The following is a 20,972-nucleotide window of genomic DNA, read 5'->3' on the forward strand; positions in this document are numbered from 1 at the left end:
CAGATCACCCACATAAAAGAGGGTTGTAATTAGGCAAGCTTTCAGAGCCAGTGGCTCCTTCTTCAGGCAGAAGGGTTGAAGGAAGAGGAAGAAGGTGAAGGAAAAGGATGGGAGAGGTCTAGGAAAAGGGGTAGGTTTCAGGAAAGTCACCCAGAACTGCAGGTCAGGGGAGACTTACCACATGGGATGAGAAGGAAAGACTGACTGTTGGGGAGAGTCTCCAACAATCAGTCTTTCCTTCTCATCCCATGTGGTGGTACCCCTTTTCCTAGACCTCTCCCATCCTTTTCCTTTACCCCCCCTTGCTCAGGTTGTATTTCCAATTCCTATACATATTTCGCAATTGTGAAGTGGTTTCAGCAGTATTCAGTATTTTCAGATTCAGGACCCTACTTACACATCAATATCCCTTTAAAAAGTATGTTGTGAGCAGAGGCTAAAAGTAATTAAAGAAATTTCTGTGGTGGTCACAAAGTTTGAGATTGTGAAAGTAATTTTGGTTTCAATGTTATTACATACATTAATATTCTTTTGAAGTAGTGACTAGACATTGTAGAAACTCCTAGTTAGCTGTACTTTGGATGTGTTATGGGTTTTTCATTACTGCTGTACTTTTGAAATTTAAAATAAATGTCTTATTTTAAAAACAGCCTATAGAGTTTTACTAACATGGCAGCAGAGTGTGGTTGGTAAAGTTTGCAGGCATAAAGTGCGACAGATTTGAACAATTTTCATGGATACTTAATGTTACTGAAGTGCAAAAGATGAGATGATGACAAAGGAAAGCCAACAAATTGAAAATCTGACAAAAAAACTTTTTTTTAAGGGGGGTGGGGGTGGGGGGATGGACCCGGCGAATTGTAATGCAGACAATAACCAACACGCAAAAATCAAACAATGGAAAATCCAGGATGGAATGTAACAATATTATGAGAAGGAAAGTTGCTACTCACCATATAGCGGAGATGCTGTTGCAGATAGGCACAACAAAAAGACAACTAAAACTTTTGGCCATTAAGGTTCAAATGGCTCTGAGCACTATGGGACTTAACATCTATGGTCATCAGTCCCCTAGAACTTAGAACTACTTAAACCTAACCAACCTAAGGACATCACACGACACCCAGTCATCACGAGGCAGAGAAAATCCCTGAACCCGCCGGGAATCGAACCCGGGAACCCGGGCGTGGGAAGCGAGAACCCTACCGCACGACCACGAGCTGAGGACGGCCATTAAGGCCTTTGTCAACAATACACACACACACACACACACACACACACACACACACACACACACAACTCACAAACACAATTGCAGTCTCAGGCAACTGAAACCACACTGTGAACAGCAGCACCACCAGTGCATGATGGGAGTGGCAACTGGGTGGGGGTAAAGAAAGAGGCTGGGGCAGGGAGGGGGAGGGATAGTATGGTGGGGTTGGTGGATAGTGAAGCACTGCAGGTTAGACAGAGGGCAGGGGGGGGGGGGGGGGTAAGTAGCGGAAAAGGAGGGAAATAGAGGGAACAGCCTGGATGGATGAGGTCAGTAACTAAAGAAGACTGAGGCCAGGAGGGTTACAGAAACGTAGGATGTATTGCAAGGAAAGTTCCCACCAGCACAATTCAGAAAAGCTGTTGTTGGTGGGGGGGATCCATATGGCACAGTCTGTGAAGCAGCCATTGAAATGAAGGACATCATGTTTGGCAGCGTGTTCAGCAGCAGTATGGTCCACTTGTTTCTTGGCCACTGTTTGTGGCCATTCATGCGGACAGACAGCTTGTTGGTTGTCATGTCTACATAGAATGCAGCACAGTGGTTGCAGCTTAGTTTGTAGATCACACAGCTGGTTTCACAGGTAGCCCTGTCTTTGATAGGATAGTGAGGTCATTGGTCCCTTGCTCCAAGTAAAATGATTACACTAGGAAAAGAAGAAAAGAAAAGACACATACAACACAATAACAGGAGAAAGGAAGAACAAGAAGAATGACAGAAGGACAAGCAACATTACAATGGACAAAACAGGAAAAGAAAGCCACAGAGAGAAGCAAGAAACAGGTGGAAGGGATAAAAATAAGAGAGGAGATGATCGTGGCTGGCAGACCACGAGAATAAAAGGAAAAGCCAGCCACTCTGCGACACATTAAAACATGCAAGCCTAAAAGTACTAGAGTGGGATAGGCTTAAGGATTTTAGAACCTCTCCCTGGAGTCCATTTCTCTACTCACCCCTACCACTCCCCGCACTCCTACCTTCTACATGCCAACAAGTCCATAAACCTAAGCACCAAGGACACCCCATCGTGGCCAGTTACTGTGTCCCCACTGAGAGAATTTCTGCTCTTGTAGACCAACACCTTCAACCTATCACCCAGAACCTATCCTCCTATATAAAAGATACCAAACATATCCTCCACCGACTTTCCAAAGTTCGTGTCCCTTTACTACATGGTGCCCTGCTCGTCACTATTGATGCCACCTTCCTGTACACTAACATTCCTAATGCCAAAGGCAATACTGCTATCGAACACAACCTTTCCAGACACCCTGTGGATTCCAAACTAATAAAATCCTCCCTAGTCGCCATGACCAGCTACATCCTCACCCACAATTACTTCTCCTTCAAAGGCATTACCTACAAACAAATCTGCAGTACAGCTATGGTCACCTGCATGGCATCATCCTGTTGTTGTTGTGGTCTTCAGTCCTGGTTTGATGCAGCTCTCCATGCTACTCTATCCTGTCCAAGCTTCTTCATCTCCCAGTACCTACGGCAACCTACATCCTTCTGAATCTGTTTAGTGTATTCATCTCTTGGTCTCCCTCTACGATTTTTACCCTCCACGCTGCCCTCCAATACTAAATTGGTGATTCCTTGATGCTTCAGAACAGGTCCTACCAACCGATCCCTTCTTCTAGTCAAGTTGTACCACAAACTTCTCTTCTCCCCAATCCTATTCAACACCTCCTCATTAGTTATGTGATCTACCCGTCTAATCTTCAGCATTCTTCTGTAGCACCACATTTCGAAAGCTTCTATTCTCTTCTTGTCCAAACTAGTTATCGTCCATGATTCACTTCCATACATGGCTATGCTCCATACAAATACTTTCAGAAACGACTTCCCGACACTTAAATCTATACTCAAAGTTAACAAATTTCTCTGCTTCAGAAACGATTTCCTTGCCATTGCCAGTCTACATTTGATATCCTCTCTACTTCGACCATCATCAGTTATTTTGCTCCCCAAATGGCAAAACTCCTTTACTACTTTAAGTGTCTCATTCCCTAATCTAATTCCCTCAGCATCACCCGATTTAATTCGACAACATTCCATTATCCACATTTTGCTTTTGTTGATGTTCATCTCATACCCTCCTTTCAAGACACTGTCCATTCCGTTCAACTGCTCTTCCAAGTCCTTTGCTGTTTCTGACAGAATTACAATGTCATCGGCTAACCTCAAAGTTTTTATTTCTTCTCCATGGATTTTAATACCTACTCCGAATTTTTCTTTTGTTTCCTTCACTGCTTGCTCAATATACAGATTGAATAACATTGGGGATAGGCTACAACCCTGTCTCACTCCCTTCCCAACCACTGCTTCCCTTTCATGTCCCTCGACTCTTATAACTGCCATCTGGTTTCTGTACAAACTGTAAATAGCCTTTCGCTCCTTGTATTTTACCCCTGCCACCTTCAGAATTTGAAAGAGAGTATTCCAGTCGACATTGTCAAAAACTTTCTCTAAGTCTACAAATGCTAGAAATGTACGTTTGCCTTTCCTTAATCTAGCTTCTAAGATAAGTCGTAGGGTCAGTATTGCCTCACGTGTTCCAATATTTCTACGGAATCCAAACTGATCTTCCCCGAGGTTGGCTTCTACCAGTTTATCCATTCGTCTGTAAAGAATTCGCATTAGTATTTTGCATCCGTGACTTATTAAACTGATAGTTCGGAAATTTTCACATCTGTCAGCATCTGCTTTCTTTGGGATTGGAATTATTATATTCTTCTTGAAGTCTGAGGGTATTTCGCCTGTCTCATACATCTTGCTCACCAGATGGTAGAGTTTTGTCAGGACTGGCTCTCCCAAGGCTGTCAGTAGTTCTAATGGAATGTTGTCTACACCTGGGGCCTAGTTTTGACTTAGGTCTATCAGTGCTCTGTCGATCTCTTCACACAGTATCGTATCTCCCATTTCATTTTCACCTACATCCTCTTCCATTTCCGTAATATTGTCCTCAAGTACATCGCCCTTGTATAGATCCTCTATATACTCCTTCCACCTTTATGCTTTCCCTTCTTTGCTTAGAACTGGGTTTCCATCTGAGCTCTTGATATTCATACAAGTGGTTCTCTTTTCTCCAAAGGTATCTTTAATTTTCCTGTAGGCAGTATCTGTCTTACGCCTAGTGAGATAAGTCTCTACATCCTTACATTTGTCCTCTAGCCATCCCTGCTTAGCCATTTTGCACTTTCAGTCGATCTCATTTTTGAGACGTTTGTATTCCTTTTTGCTTGCTTTATTTCCTGCATTTTTATATTTTCTCCTTTCATCAATTAAATTCAATATTTCTTCTGTTACCCAAGGATTTCTACTCGCCCTCGTCCTTTTACCTACTAGATCCTCTGCTGCCTTCACTACTTCATCCCTCAAAGCTACCCATTCTTCTTCTACTGTATTTCTTTCCCCCATTCCCGTCAATTGTTCCCTTACGCTCTCCCTGAAATTCTGTACAACTTCTGGTTTAGTCAGTTTATTCAGGTCCCATCTCCTTAAATTCCCACCTTTTTGCAGTTCCTTCAGTTTTAATCTACAGTTCATAACCACTGGATCGTGGTCAGAGTCCACATCTGCCCCTGGAATGTCTTACAGTTTAAAACCGGGTTCCTAAATCTCTGTCTTACCATTATATAATCTATCCGAAACCTGTCAGTATCTCCAGGCTTCTTTCATGTATACAACCTTCTTTTATGATTCTTGACCCAAGTGTTAGCTATGATTAAGTTGTGCTCTGTGCAAAATTCTATCAGGTGGCTTCCTCTTTCATTTCTTAGCCCCAATCCATATTCACCTGCTACGTTTCCTTCTCTCCCTTTTCCTACTACCAAATTCCAGTCAACCATGACTATTAAATTTTCGTCTCCCTTCACTATCTGAATAATTTCTTTTATTTCATCATACATTTCTTCAATTTCTTCGTCGTCTGCAGAGCTAGATGGCATGTAAACTTGTACTACTGTAATAGGCGTGGGCTTCGTGTCTATCTTGGCCACAATAATGCGTTCACTATGCTGTTTGTAGTAGCTTACGGGCATTCCTATTTTTTTTATTCATTATTAAACCGACTCCTGCATTACCCCTATTTGATTTTGTATTTATAACCCAGTATTCGTCTGACCAAAAGTCTTGTTCCTCCTACCACCGAACTTCACTAATTCCTACTATATCTAACTTTAACCTATCCATTTCCCTTTTTAAATTTTCTAACCTACCTGCTCGATTAAGGGATCTGACATTCCACGCTTCGATCCATAGAACGCCAGTTTTCTCTCTCCTGATAACGATGTCCTCCTAAGTAGTCCCTGCCCGGAGATCCGAATGGGGGACTATTTTACCTCCGGAATATTTTACCCAAGAGGACGCGATTATCATTTAATCATACAGTAAAGCTGCATGCCCTCAGGAAAATTTACGGCTGTAGTTTCCCCTTGCTTTTAGCCATTCGCAGTACCAGCACCATCCTATGCCAACCTATTCATGGGCCATCTAAAGGAACCCAGAATCCTAAACGCCTCATCTGGTTCAGATTCATTGATGACATCTTTGCTATCTGGATTGAATCTGAGGACACCCTATCCACATTCCTCCAGAACCTCAACAACTTCTCCCCCATTTCCTTCACCTGATCCTACTCAACTCAACAAGCCACCTTCGTAGGTGTTGAGTCCCACCTCAAAGATGGCTACATCAAGACCTCCGTCCATATCAAACCTACTAACCACCAGTGATCCCTCCACTTCGACAGCTGCCACTCGTTCCATACCAAGAAGTACCTTCCATATGGCCTAGCCACCGGTGGTTGTGGCATCTGCAGGGATGAGCAGTTCCTCTCGAAATATACCGAGAGTCTCACTGAAGCCTTCACTCATCATAATTATCCTCCCAACCTTTCCAGTTTCCCACTAACCCCCAAAGCCCCACCATCCGGTGACAGAGGAGCATTCCCCTTGTAATTCAGTACCACCCAGGACTGGAGCAACAGAATTACATTCTCCGCCAATGTTTTGATTACATATCTTCTTGCATCGAACCTACACAATATACTCGTCCATCCTTAAACAACCCCTGCTCTCAATCCCTTACCTCATGGTTCATGCCCCTGTAATAGACCTAGATGCAAGACCTGTCCCATACATCTTCCCACAATCACCTGCTCCAGTCCGGTCATTAACGTCACTTGTCCCATCAAAGGCAGGGCTACCTGTGAAAGCATTCATGTGGTCTACAAGCTAAGCTGCAACCACTATGCTGCGTTCTATGTAGGCATGAAAACCAACAAGCTGTCTGTCCACATGAATGGCCACCGACCCTGTGGTAAAAAAACAAGTGTACCACCCTGTTACTGAACATGCTGCCAAACATGATATCTTTCATTTCAATGACTGCTTCACAGACTGTGCCATATGGATCCTTCCCACCAACACCAGCTTTTCTGAATTGCGCACGTGGGAACTTTCCCTGCAATACAGCCTACATTCCTGCTGGCCTCAACCTTCGTTAGTCACTGTCCTCACCCATCCAGCCCATTCCCTGTTCCCATTCCAGCACTACACAGCTGTCATTCCATCACCACACCCAGTCTCTTTATTTCTCTCCTTTTCCGCTACTCCCCCCCCCCCCCCCCCCCCCCACTCCGCACCTTTCCCTGCCCTCCGTCTAACCTGCAGCACTTCACTGTCTGCCACCCCACCATACTATCCCCTCCCTCTCCCTGCCCCAGCCGCCTCTTTACCCCACCCAGTCGTCACTCCCATTGTGCTTGGGTGGTGCTGCTGCTCGCAGTGTGGTTTCAGTTGCCTAAGACTGCAGTTTTGTGTGTGTGTGTGTGTGTGTGTGTGTGTGTGTGTGTGTGTGTATCTATTGTTGAAGAAGGTGTTAATGACCAAAAGCTTTAACTGTGAGAGTCTTTTTGGTGCGCCTATCTGTGACTCAGCATATGCGCTATATGGTGAGTAGCAACTTTATTTCTCATAATATTGAAACAAAAACCGAATGTGATGAAATACTTTAATTGATTAAATCAGAAGAAAGTGCTGAAAAATTAATAAACCGATCTTACTGCATGGATGAAGGCTAATGGAAAGGCAAGGAAATATCTAATTTTCTCACTAACACCAGATTTTTTCTTTACACTGATATCATGCACGATTTTTGCAAACTTTGCTCAGAGAGTCCTATTACGTTGATTTTACATGGGACGATTTATCTGCTGAAGACAAAACATTCAGTAAGTTTAAAAAATGTGTTTATTTTATGAGTTGTGAATAACAGATTGTGAATACGATTGTGCTGCTAAGGAATGATGTCAAAAATGTAGGTTAACAAACACCAACAATGGCACGATCAAACTGCATCTGAAGCACGCATGTATAAAATGTCTCATTTAAGAAAATGCTTTTCATGTGGCAAAGTAGGTCACATATCAAAACAAAGTGACACAGGTTCGGCTTTGGATGTGAGAAAAACAGCAGCTTGCAAATGCTCTAGCACGCACAAAGGAAAAGACTGTATTATTCTGTCAACTTGTGTAACATCAATGGGAAGTTCAAGAAATTTAAGCCACAAAGATACTTCAAAAATTGAGGTTGGTTGGTTTGTGGGATTAAAGGGACCAGACTGCTATGGTCATCGGTCCCTTGTTCCACAACTGAAAAACACCCACACAGAGTAAAAACGAATAAAGGAGACAACAGACGACACAGGACAACACAGACTCAGACAGAGAACAGACAAATTGAATTAAAAGCACACAGAGTGTGACAGTGGTTGGCCGACCATAGAGACAAAAAAGGAAAAGTCAACCACTGAAAGAAAAAACACACTAAAAACTCAGACTAAAATCGTTGGCCAAAGGCCAGAATCAATAAAGAAGGACAAACACTTAGATTGAGTGATGAAAGCCCCCTGCCCGAATAAAATGCAAGACTAAGCCCGCCATAGCATTGTCATCAGTTAAAAGGGCAGGGAGCGTGTCAGGCAGCGCAAATGTCTGCCTGAGCACAGTTAAGAGTGGACAGGCCAACAAAATGTGGACCACTGTCAATGCCGAACCGCAGCGACATAGAGGGGGGTCCTCATGGTGCAATAAGTGGCCATGCGTCATCCGTGTGGTCCCAATGCACAGTCGGCAGAGGACGACAGACTCCTTGCGACAGACTCGCAAGGAGGAGCGCCACACAGTCGTCGTCTCCTTGATAGCACGGAGTTTAATAGGCGCGGTCATATCGCGCCATTCAGCGTCCCAAAGCACGAAAACTTTGCGGCGTAACACAGCTCGCAAATCAGTCTCCAGGAGGCCAATGTCCAGAGATGGTTTACTGGTGGCCTCTTTCGCCATGCGGCCAACAGTTTCATTGCCGGGTATCCCAACATGGCCTGGGGTCCACATGAAGACCACAGAGTGGCCACAACAGGAGAGAATGCAGGGACTCCTGGATAGCCATCACTAGACGAGAATTAGGGAAACACTGGTTGATAGCTCGTAAACCGCTCAGGGAATCGCTATAGATAACGGAGGACTCACCTGAGCAGGATTGGATATACTCTAGGGCACGAAAGATGGCGACCAGCTCAGCAGTGAAAATGCTGCAGCCAGCCGGCAAGGATCGTTGTTTGTAATGGTCCCCTAGAGTGAGAGCATAACCAACACGACCAGCAACCATCGAACTGTCAGTGTAAAAAATGCCAGAGCCCAGATACATGGCTCGGATGGATAGACTGAGTCCTTTGGGCCCTGTGCCAAGTTGAGCCGAAGGCAAGGGTGGGGCACACACCATGGGGCCCGAAAAGAAGGTGGAAGGGGGAAAACTCCAAACACGGAGAGAAGCTCTCTGATGCGGACCACGATCGTACAACCCGACCATGGCTGACGATCTGGGGGACGGACGATCGACGGCGGAAACAGGAGACGATAATTAGGACGGCCGGGCAAGCTACGAACATGTGTAGCATAAGCGGCCAGTAAACGTTGGTGCCGTACCCGCAGTGGAGGGACACCTGCCTCCACAAGTATGCTGTCCACAGGGCTGGTCTGGAAAGCACCAGCGGCAAGGCGTATTCCGCTGTGTAGGATTGGGTCTAGCACCAGCAGCGCAGATGGGGATGCTGAGCCATAAGCCAGGCTCCCATAATCCAGACGGGACTGGATTAACACCTGGTAGAGCCGTAAGGGGGTAGATCGGTCGGCGCCCCAGCTGGTGTGGCTCAAGCATCGCAGAGCATTTAGATGCCGCCAACACATCTGTTTAATCTGCCGAATATGTGGCAGCCAAGTCAACCGGGCATCAAAAACCACACCCAAAAACCTATGTGTCTCCAACACAGCAAGAAGTTCGGCGTCAAGATAAAGCCGTGGCTCCAGGCGAACAGTCCGTCGCCGGCAGAAATGCATAACGCAGGTCTTGGCATCAGAAAACTCGAACCCATGCGCTACAGCCCAACACTGCGCCTTGCGGATAGTTCCCTGCAGCTGACCCTCAGCAGCGGCAATGCCAATGGCGCTACAGTAGACGCCGAAGTCGTCAGCATACAGCGAAGCGGAGACAGACGTTCCCACTGCCGCAGCGAGCCTGTTAGTTGCAATTAAAAACAGACAGGCACTTAAGACCGATCCCTGTTGTACCCCGTTCTCCTGAACTTGGGAGGAACTATGGGAGGCCGCGACTTGCATGCGGAAGGTGCGATGCGACAGAAAATTTCTGATGAAAATCGGCAGCGGACCCCGAAGACCCCAGTCATGAAGTGTAGAGAGGATGTGATGGCGCCACGTCATATCGTACGCCTTCCGCATGTCAAAAAGACAGCGATGAGCTGCTGACGGCGGGCAAAGGCCATACGGAGGGCGGACTCCAGGCTCACCGGATTGTCGGTGGCAGAACGGCCTTTACAGAACCCACCCTGAGATGGAGCCGAGACTCGAGTACCCAACTCAATCGCCAGCTCACCATCCGTTCGAGCAACTTGCAAAGAACGTCGGTGAGGCTAATGGGGCGGTAGCTGTCCACCTCCAAAGAGTTGCTGCCAGGTTTCAAAACGGGGATGACAATGCCTTCCCGCCATTGTGACGGAAACTCACCCTCGACCCATAGACGGTTGTAAAAGTCGAGGAGGCGTTGCTGGCAGTCCACTGAAAGGTGTTTCAGCATCTGACAGTGGATGCTATCTGGCCCAGGTGCGGTATCAGGGCAAGCGGCTAGGGCACTGTGAAATTCCCACTCACTGAATGGAGCATTGTAGGATTCAGAAGTGTGGGTGCGAAAAGAAAGGCTCCAACGTTCCATCCGCTCTTTAATGGAGCGGAAGGCCAGGGGTAATTCGCAGAAGTGGAACTCAGACCAAAATGCTCTGCCAAGAGGTTGGCAATTACGTCGGAGTCTGCTCCATTCAGTGAGAGCGCAGGGACACTGATAGGGTTCCGATAGCCATAGAGGCGTTGAATCTTGGCCCAGACCTGCGATGGAGAGACATGGAGGCCAATGGTGGACACATACCACTCCCAGCACTCCTGCTTGTGTTGACGAATGATACGGCGGGCCCGCGCACTGAGCCGTTTAAAGGCGACGAGGTTTTCTAAAAATGGATGCTGCTTGTGATGCTGGAGCGCCCGCCGGCGATCTTTAATCGCCTCGGTGATCGCAGGCGACCACCAAGGCACAGTCCTCCGCCTAGGGGACCCAGAAGAATGGGGAATGGCAGATTCTGCGGCAGTAACGATGCCGGTGACTGACTGAACCACCGCATCAATGGCATCAATGGAGAGAGGCTCAATAGCGGCAATGGAGGAGAACAAGTCCCAGTCAGCCTTATTCATAGCCCATCTGCTAGGGCGCCCAGAAGAGTGGCGCTGTGACAGTGACAGGAAGATCAGAAAGTGGTCAGTAGTGACACAGGTCGTCATGCACACTCCATTGGACAGAAGGTAAGAGGCTAGGGCTGCAGATCGAAAGGTCGATGGCGGAGTACATGCCATGCACCACACTGAAATGTGTGAAGGCACCATCATCTAAAATGGAGAGATCGGGCTGTGCCAATACATGCTCAATGGTGGCGCCTCGACCTGTTGTCACTGACTCACCCCAAAGAGGGTTATGGGCGTTGAAGTCGCCCAGTAACAAGAAAGGTGGTGGCAATTAGGCTATCAGCACAGCCAGGACATGCTGCGTTACATCATCATCCAGTGGAAGGTAAAGACTGCAGACAGTAACAGCCTGTGGCATCCACACACGAACAGCAGCAGCCTCTAAAGGTGTTTGTAGAGGGACAGGCTCGCTGTGGAGAGAGTGAAGGACATAGATGCAGACGCCACCAAACACCCTTTCATAAGCTGCCCGATTCTTATAATAACCCCAATAGCCATGGAGGGCGGGGGTTCGCATTGCTGGAAACCAAGTTTCCTGAAGAGCAATGCAGAAGAAAGAGTGAAGCCTGATAAGTTGTCGGAGCTCAGCTAGATGGTGGAAGAAGCCGCTGCAGTTCCACTGGAGTATAGTATCGTCCATGGCTGAGAAAGGCGTGAAGGGACTGGGAAGGCAGATTACGCCGCTGGGTCACCTGCTGCCTCCGATTGAGCACCTGTGCTAGTGCTATCCATGGCGTCTGAGGGACCAGCGAGATCGAGGTCCTCAGGGGATGCCAGAATCTCCACCTCGTCTTCAGACGCAGAGGATGTAGGAAGCGGTGGGATGGGTATCACCGCAATGTCGGGATTCTTGGGGCTTTCCTCTTTTTCTGCTTCTCTCGCTGTGCCTTCGGTGGTTCAGGCTGGGAGGGCTTCACTGGGTCCGTCTCAGGGACGGACGACGACCGTGAGGCCCCACGACCAGCGACTGGTGGTTGTTTCAGCCGCTTGCGGGTGTCCGCATTTCCGCTGGTCGGAACTTGCGAAGGGAGGTCCCCAAGGGACCCCTTCCTGGCGAGAGTAGCTGAAGAAGTCTTACACTTCTCCGGCTGGGAAGGGGGAACTGATGTCCCCGATGGTTGGGAGAGGGGGGGGGGGGGGGGGGGGGGAGGTTGAAGGGGGCTGGTGGATGCTGACCGATCACAGAGCTAACCGTGCGGGACAACACGGGAGATGGGAGAACCATCGTTGCAGCAGCGGCATAGGTCGATGTCATTGGCACAGGATGGAGCCTCTCATATTTCTGCCCATCCTTGGAGTATGTCAGGTGGTCCAGGGTCTTATATTCCATATCCTGCAGTCCGGCGAGCAGGGGGAACGGTGTTCTCCGCATTTAACACAGATGGGAGGTGGAGCACATGGAGTATTGGGATGCGAAAGACGTTCACAATCTCGACATGTGATGCTGGAAGTACATCGGGAAGACATATGCCCAAACTTAGCATTTAAAACGCCGTATTGGAGGAGGGATATATGGTTTCACATCATAGCGGTAAACCATCACCTTGACCTTTTCGGGTAAGATATCACCCTCGAATGCCAAGATGAAGGCACCGGTGGCTACTTGATTATCCCTCGGACCCCAATGGACACGCCGGACGAAGTGAACACCTCATCGTTCTAGGTTGGTGTGTAGTTCATCGTCCGACTGCAGAAGAAGATCCCTGTGGAATATAATACCCTGGACCATGTTTAAACTCTTATGGGGCAAACTCTTATCACAAGTGGGCAACCTCCGTGACAGGGCAGAGGATGCTGTCTTGATTAGAACTGATCCAGAGCGCGTTTTAGACAAGCCCTCCACCTCACCGAACTTGTCCTCTAAATGCTCCACAAAAAACTGGGGCTTGGTTGGCATAAATGATTTACCATCAACTCGCGTACAGACTAGGTACCGGGGTGAATAATCAGCACTGCGTTCTTTGGCCATATGTTCCTCCCATGGAGTGGCCAGGGAAGGAAAAGATCTCGGATCAAATTTCTTCTCGTTGAGGTTAGACCTCGATCGCTTAGAGACTGCTGGTGGAAGCCCACCAGCGAGAGATGATGTACCACGCTTCATTGCGGGTCATCCGCCCTGATGCCACCCACTCCGACCAGGGGCTCTCCCCACAGGCGCCACCCAGCCACAGCAAAGACCACCTGGCAGGATGGTCTTTGCCGGGAGTCCCAATGCCCCAGAGGGATAGGCATCTACTCCTCGGCATACGTGGGGAAGTAGCAGCTCAGGCATCAGCAGTACGATCCCTGTGTAGTCAGGGGGCTACCACCAAGAGGGTACATGACGACCCCACCACAACGGACTGGCTACCGTGCTGGATGTCGGGTGTCGAATATCCATGTACATCACGAGGGCAAAGGTGGAAGAGCATAATGGAGGGAATGTATGCTACCGGGAACACACTGCAGCTGATGTGGCCGGAAGCTTGGTGTAAGTCTAACTCCATGACAATATCGGGTGTGCCAGACCTTAGGGCAAGATGGATATATAATACACCACATAAGGCATCCTTCCCCAAATGGTATGCGTCCTTCCCCAAATGGTATGCACTAACAGAAAATTTTGAAAGGTAGTGGTCAAACCCCTTAGGAGACCATCACATTAAGGCCGAAATGTTTGAGACTCCTTTTAATCGCCTCTTACGACAGACAGGAATACCGCGGGCCTATTCTTACCCCCGAACCCACAGGGGGGCAAAAATTGAGAAGATAGTTTTAATGGTGTGACAAAACAATTTTTCTGTAGATACAAACAAACCGGACTTTCACAAATGGAACACTGACAGTGGTGCAATACATTATAAAACAAATCAACATGATTGGTACACCATGCCTAAGCCATTTGAAACTCCAAGACAGCTGTATATTGGCAAAAATAGAGTAGAAATTGGAACATTTGGTGCAAGTCAAATTTATGTGCAGGTATTCAATCAACAGAAATTGATTCTTTCTGTGTTAAGAGCACTGCACAGAAAGGAATAGATCAAATAATTAAAATGTTGGCAATCATGGGTCTTTGGCACAAATAGTGTAGCAAATGCTGTTGCTGCATCCAGTGTCGAAAATGAGCTTTATCATTTGGCTGTGATGGTTGTTTCTCACAAATAGTCTTGTGTTGTTTGTTTTAGAAAGTGATGATACCTTATACGGATGGTAAGAAAAACTGGGTTATCAAAATAAGTACTACATGCACTAGTTTTTGAAGGATTGTGGTAAAAAGACAATGACTGACAGCAGATTTTGTGAGACATGTATCTACAGCAAGAAACATCTGCTGGCATTTGGTGAAAGAATGGTGAAACCTACTAAACCTGGATAATTAGTTTACACAGATGTTTGTGGACCATCATAAAAAAATAATTTACAGAGTTTCCAATACTTTGCTGTTTTCAAGGATGATTTTTCCAGTTTCATGGTAACATACCTTTCACAACATGAAGATGAAGGTAAAGAAAAATTATCATGGTCAATTAAAACAATACAGACTCTAGTTCAAGTTACAGCTGTGAAGGAATTATGTCAAAGCTGGTGGCAAGGAGTTCCATAATTAAGATGTACATAGGCTTGCTCTCTCAACTGGATGGAAACATTCAATTACTGCACTTTATGGAAGACAACACTGGAGGAAGACATAATTTCACTGAAAAAAAGCAAAACATAGGAACTAGTTTACAAACTATGATTGAAGACTGATGTGTTTCTGTCAGAAAACTGTATGCAAATAATGCAGTGGTTCAATATAAGGCTTGACTGGTTCCAAAATGATATGTTCAATGATTTGGAACAGATTTTGTTGACACATTTAACCTCACAGCAATATTTAAGATGATGAGAGCCCTGTTGAGTGCTGGAATTCAAAATGAATGGTGTATAATGCAATTTGAGTAAGAATGTCATTTCTCAATGGTATTTTTGGGAAATTTACATACTATCAACCAGACGGTACAGGTGTTGCACTAAATTGCTGAAGAATCTGCACAGTTTTAAGCATGCCTCAAAATACTAATAGGAATCTCTTTTTAAATCTCTCAGTGAATGTAATTTATGGTAGAGCCACGCAGAATCATTTATGTTCTACTTTGAAAACCTGGTAATGCTATTTTACATTACTGATGGGTTGGCTATGGGTTCCAGGAATGCAACAACTAAATTTATTGAACATTGTGATAAATGTTTTCAGATCACAGTAGAAAATGTTCATTACTTCCTTGGCTTGCAAATCAGGGAATTTGACAATTGTACCCAAATAAATCAGTCTGCATATGTGAAGAGAATTTTAAACAAATATGGTGCGATGGATGTAAGACCATTATCTTTACCAAACGAACCACGTTGGTTACTTGGAGAGTCACGTTTTTTTTAACAATAATGAACCCTGTCAAGAAATATTTGTAAGTTTGTTGTATTTAACACAGGGCACAAAACCAAATTTATCATTTGCTGTTAATGTTGTATCCACAATTTAAGACTCAACAACATAGGTGTAGTTCGCACTGCTCAAAAAATACTCAGATATCTTACTTAAACAATTACACATGGCACTAAGTTTGAGAAGAATGATGAGTGTAGTATTGAAGCTTATAGTGATGTTGACCATGGTGGGGATAAATGCACAAGACAATCAAATAGTAGAATTGTACTCAAGTTTGATGGCGATCCCTTTGCGTAAAAAGTTAAATTACAGCTTCGTGTTGGTCTTTCTTCAAAGACAGAGAATATGTGGCTGAAAGTAAACTTCCAAATCACTTGTGTGGTTAGAGCAACTTCTGAAAGAAACTGCAGCTGTTGATGAATCATGAGTTCCTATTTCACAAATAGATAACAAAATCATTATCAAGTTTATCAATGGGCCAGAATTTTATGAATGTTCAAAACACACAGAGACAAGGTACCATTACATTCATTAACTAGTTTAATGAAAGGAAGATTTAGAGTGACCACACATCAACCAGCTGACATTCCAACCAAAGAATTACCATTTTCAGTGCCACAGATGATAAAATAAGTTGTTGGTGTTGTGTCTTCTTCATCGTATTTATGAAATATTGTGGGGGAGTGTAATTCTGAGGTTTTACATAAATGTTTTATTTTAAAAATGGCCTATAGTATTTTATCAACAATGTTCACTTGAGATATCTCAGGGCTGCATTAATGAGGATACTCACTCACTTTCTTCCTTGATTCAAGTGTGAGGGGGCAGGAAATGGAACACTAAATAACTCATAAAGAAATCCCTAATCAGGTGATGTGATTAATTTTTACTTGTCCAGATTCCTCACATAATTATAATTTCAAGCAATGAGTTCAGAATACACAGAAACATGCAATGTATCTTGTCTCTCATGTTCGGACACTGAAAAAAAGAGATGAAAACCCAATAGCATCTGACCAATAATAAATTGCCTGTTTCATTGTCCACATAACAATCAGTTTCCGAAAATGTTTCTTGCTACACAAAGACAGTTTGGGGAGGCTTGCGTGCCTCAGCGATACAGATAGCCGTACCGCAGGTGCAACCACAACGGAGGGGTATCTGTTGAGAGGCCAGACAAATGTGTGGTTCCTGAAGAGGGGCAGGAGCCTTTTCAGTAGTTGCAGGGGCAACAGTCTTGATGATTAACTGATCTGGCCTTGTAACACTAACCAAAACGGCCTTGCTGTGCTGGTACTGCGAACGGCTAAAAGCAAGGGGAAACTACAGCCGTAATTTTTTCCAAGGGCATGCAGCTTTACTGTATGGTTAAATGATGATGGCGTCCTCTTGGGTAAAATATTCTGGAGGTAAAATAGTCTCCCATTCGGATTTCCGGGCGGGGACTACTCAGGAGGACGTTGTTATCAGGAGAAAGAAAACTGGTGTTCTACGGAACAGAGTGTGGAATGTCAGATCCCTTAATCGAGTGGGTAGGTTAGAAAATTTAAAAAGGGAAATGGATAGGTTAAAGTTAGATATAGTAAGAATTAGTGAAGTTCGGTGGTAGGAGGAACAACACTTATGGTCAGGCGAATTTAGGGTTATAAATACAAAATCAAATAGGGGTAATGCAGGAGTCGGTTTAACAATGAATAAAAAAAATTGGAGTGCGGGTAAGCTACTACAAACAGCATAGTGAACGCATTATTGTGGCCAAGATAGACACGAAGCCCACGCCTACTACAGTAGTACAAGTTTATATGCCAACTAGCTCTGCAGATGACGAAGAAATTGAAGAAATGTATGATGAAATAAAAGAAATTATTCAGATAGTGAAGGGAGACGAAAATTTAATAGTCATGGGTGACTGGAATTCGGTAGTAGGAAAAGGGAGAGAAGGAAACGTAGTAGGTGAACATGGATTGGGGCTAAGAAATGAAAGAGGAAGCCGCCTGATAGAATTTTGCACAGAGCACAACTTAATCATAGCTAACACTTGGTTCAAGAATCATAAAAGAAGGTTGTATACATGGAAGAAGCCTGGAGATACTGACAGGTTTCAGATAGATTATACAGGGTATCCCAGCTATTGTCCACCCAAAATATCTCTGGAACAATAACAGCTATTGGAAAACGACTTTCACTGGTATCAATGTAGGGCTGGGGCCCATGAATGTACGTATTTGGAAACATTCTAAATCGAAAGCATATGTGTTTTTAACACAAACTTATGTTTTTTTAAATGGACCTCCTACATTTTTTCTTCAGCAATCCATAGCATGACAAAGCACATACACAATGGTGTTGATTGCATCGCAATATTCCCATTACATCCCAAGATATTGAGATGCAAAGTTGACACTTGAAACACCCGACATGTGCTGCTAGCGCACGTCCTGAGACTCTGGCGTGAACCCCATGCTGCTCGTAATCGCGATGGTCCGAAACGAATAATACGGTCTGCTGCCATCCTCTTGATAAGTATGGAGGTGTGATTACACATGTCAATCACATCGCGATTACGGTCAGCATGGGGTTCACGCCTGAGCCTCAGGACATGCGCTAGCAGCGCATGTCGGGTGTTTCAAGCGTCAACTTCGCGTCTCAATATCTCGGGATGTAATGGGAATATTGCAATGCAATAAACGCCATTGTGTATTTGCTTTCTCATGCTATGGATTGCTGAAGAGAAAATATAGGAGGTCCATTTTAAAAAACATAAGTTTGTGTTAAAAAACACATATGCTTTCCTTTTAGAATGTTTCCAAATATGTACATTCATGGGCCCCAGCCCTACATTGACACCGGTGAAAGTAGTTTTCCAATAGCTGTTATTGTTCCAGAGATGTTTTGGGTGGACAAGATAGCTGGGACACCCTGTATAATGGTAAGACAGAGATTTAGGAACCAGATTTTAAACTGTAAGACATTTCCAGGGGCAGATGTGGACTCTGACCACGATCCAGTGGTTATGAACTGTAGATTAAAACTGAAGAAACTGCAAAAAGGTGGGAATTTAAGGAGATGGGATCTGGATAAACTGACTAAACCAGAGGATGAACAGACTTTCAGGGAGAGCGTAAGGGAACAAATGGCAGGAATGGGGGAAGGAAATACAGTAGAAGAAGAAGAATGGGTAGCTTTGAGGGATGAAGTAGTGAAGGCAGCAGAGGATCTAGTAGGTAAAAAGACGAGGGCGAGTAGAAATCCTTGGGTAACAGAAAAAATATTGAATTTAATTGATGAAAGGAGAAAATATAAAAATGCAGTAAATAAAGCAGGCAAAAAGGAATACAAACATCTCAAAAATGAGATCGACAGAAAGTGCAAAATGGCTAAGCAGGGATGGCTAGAGGACAAATGTAAGGATGTAGAGACTTATCTCACTAGGCGTAAGACAGATACTGCCTACAGGAAAATTAAAGATACCTTTGGAGAAAAGAGAACCACTTGTATGAATATCAAGAGCTCAGATGGAAACCCAGTTCTAAGCAAAGAAGGGAAAGCATAAAGGTGGCAGGAGTATATAGAGGATCTATACTAGGGCGATGTACTTGAGGACAATATTAGGGAAATGGAAGAGGATGTAGGTGAAGATGAAATGGGAGATATGATACTGCGTGAAGAGTTCGACAGAGCACTGAAAGACCTAAGTCAAAACAAGGCCCCAGGTGTAGACAACATTCCATTAGAACTACTGACAGCCTTGGGAGAGCCAGTCCTGACAAAACTCTACCATCTGGTGAGCAAGATGTATGAGGCAGGCGAAATACCCTCAGACTTTAAGAAGAATATAATAATTCCAATCCCAAAGAAAACAGGTGTTGACAGATGTGAAAATCACTGAACAATCAGTTTAATAAGTCATAGCTGCAAAATACTAACGCAAATTCTTTACAGACGAATGGAAAAACTAGTAGAAGCGTACCTTGAGGAAGATCAGTTTGGATTCCGTAGAAATATCGGAAAATGTCAGGCAATACTGACCCTATGGCTTATCTTAGAAGCTAGATTAAGGAATGGCAAACCTACGTTTCTAGCATTTGCAGACTTAGAGAAAGTTTTTGACAATGTCGACTGGAATACTCTCTTTCAAATTCTGAAGGTGGCAGGAGTAAAATACAGGGAGCGAAAGGCTATTTACAGTTTGTACAGAAACCAGATGGCAGTTATAAGAGTCGAGGGACATGAAAGGGAAGCAGTGGTTGGGAAGGGAGTGAGACAGGGTTGTAGCCTATCCCCAATCTTATTCAATCTGTATATTGAGCAAGCAGTGAAGGAAACAAAAGAAAAATTCAGAGTAGGTATTAAAATCCATGGAGAAGAAATAAAAACTTTGAGGTTCGCCGATGACATTGTAATTCTGTCAGAAACAGCAAAGGACTTGGAAGAGCAGTTGAACGGAATGGACAGTGTCTTGAAAGGAGGGTATAAGATGAACATCAACAAAAGCAAAACGAGGATAATTGAATGTAGTCGAATTAAATCGGGTGATGCTGGGGAATTAGATTAGGGAATGAGGCACTTAAAGTAGTAAAGGAGTTTTGCCATTTGGGGAGCAAAATAACTGATGATGTTCGAAGTAGAGAGGATATCAAATGTAGACTGGCAATGGCAAGGAAAGCGTTTCTGAAGAAGAGAAATTTATTAACATCGAGTATAGATTTAAGTGTCAGGAAGTCGTTTCTGAAAGTATTTGTATGGAGCGTAGCCACGTATGGAAGTATTGAATAGGATTGGGGAGAAGAGAAGTTTGTGGCACAACTTGACTAGAAGAAGGGATCGGTTGGTAGGACATGTTCTGAGGCATCAAGGGATCACCAATTTAGTGTTGGAGGGCAGCATGGAGGGTACAAATCGTAGAGGGAGACCAAGAGATGAATACACTAAACAGATTCAGAAGGATGTAGGTTGCAGTAGGTACTGGGAGATGAAGAAGCTTGGACAGGATAGAGTAGCATGGAGAGCTGCATCAAACCAGTCTCTGGACCAAAGACCATAACAACAACAAGATCAACTAACTGCCGTTTCAGTGCGTAACAGCTTTCCACTGGTGACAAAGTTCACCACATGTTATTAACCTATGGCAAAATGATTAAAAAAAAAAAAAAAGAAATGGTATGAATATCTCAGAACTGCTAGTACAAGTTCAACAACTCATTCATCTGTAAATGTTGCAGCTTACCTTCCAGTAGTTCAACTTTTTGATGCACAAGCAACTGGTCAATTAGTGTAAGGTACTCGAGGCCTGGCGGTACATTGGGATTGCCTTGTGGCATATTCATCCAGTCGCCTGAAAGGAATAGAACAGACAATGTTAAGTTTTTATACATAAAGTGAACTTCATTTGAAACATGGAATATGGAAAAAAGGTTTCA

General features: G+C 44.7%; 1 protein-coding gene across 2 annotated transcripts in view; it reads right to left on the reverse strand.

Moving 5' to 3' along the window:
- The window catches only part of LOC124595794 (phospholipid scramblase 1), a 160,287-nt gene that overhangs the window by 74,544 nt on the left and 64,771 nt on the right, over positions 1-20,972 (reverse strand). For both annotated transcript variants that reach the window (XM_047134682.1, XM_047134683.1), the window contains exon 4: positions 20,780-20,887. In XM_047134682.1, the coding sequence (XP_046990638.1) occupies positions 20,780-20,887 (108 nt within the window). The remainder of the gene's footprint in view (positions 1-20,779; positions 20,888-20,972) is intronic.

Source organism: Schistocerca americana, chromosome 2 (genome assembly GCF_021461395.2).
Source record: "Schistocerca americana isolate TAMUIC-IGC-003095 chromosome 2, iqSchAmer2.1, whole genome shotgun sequence".
Classification (NCBI taxonomy): domain Eukaryota; kingdom Metazoa; phylum Arthropoda; class Insecta; order Orthoptera; family Acrididae; genus Schistocerca; species Schistocerca americana.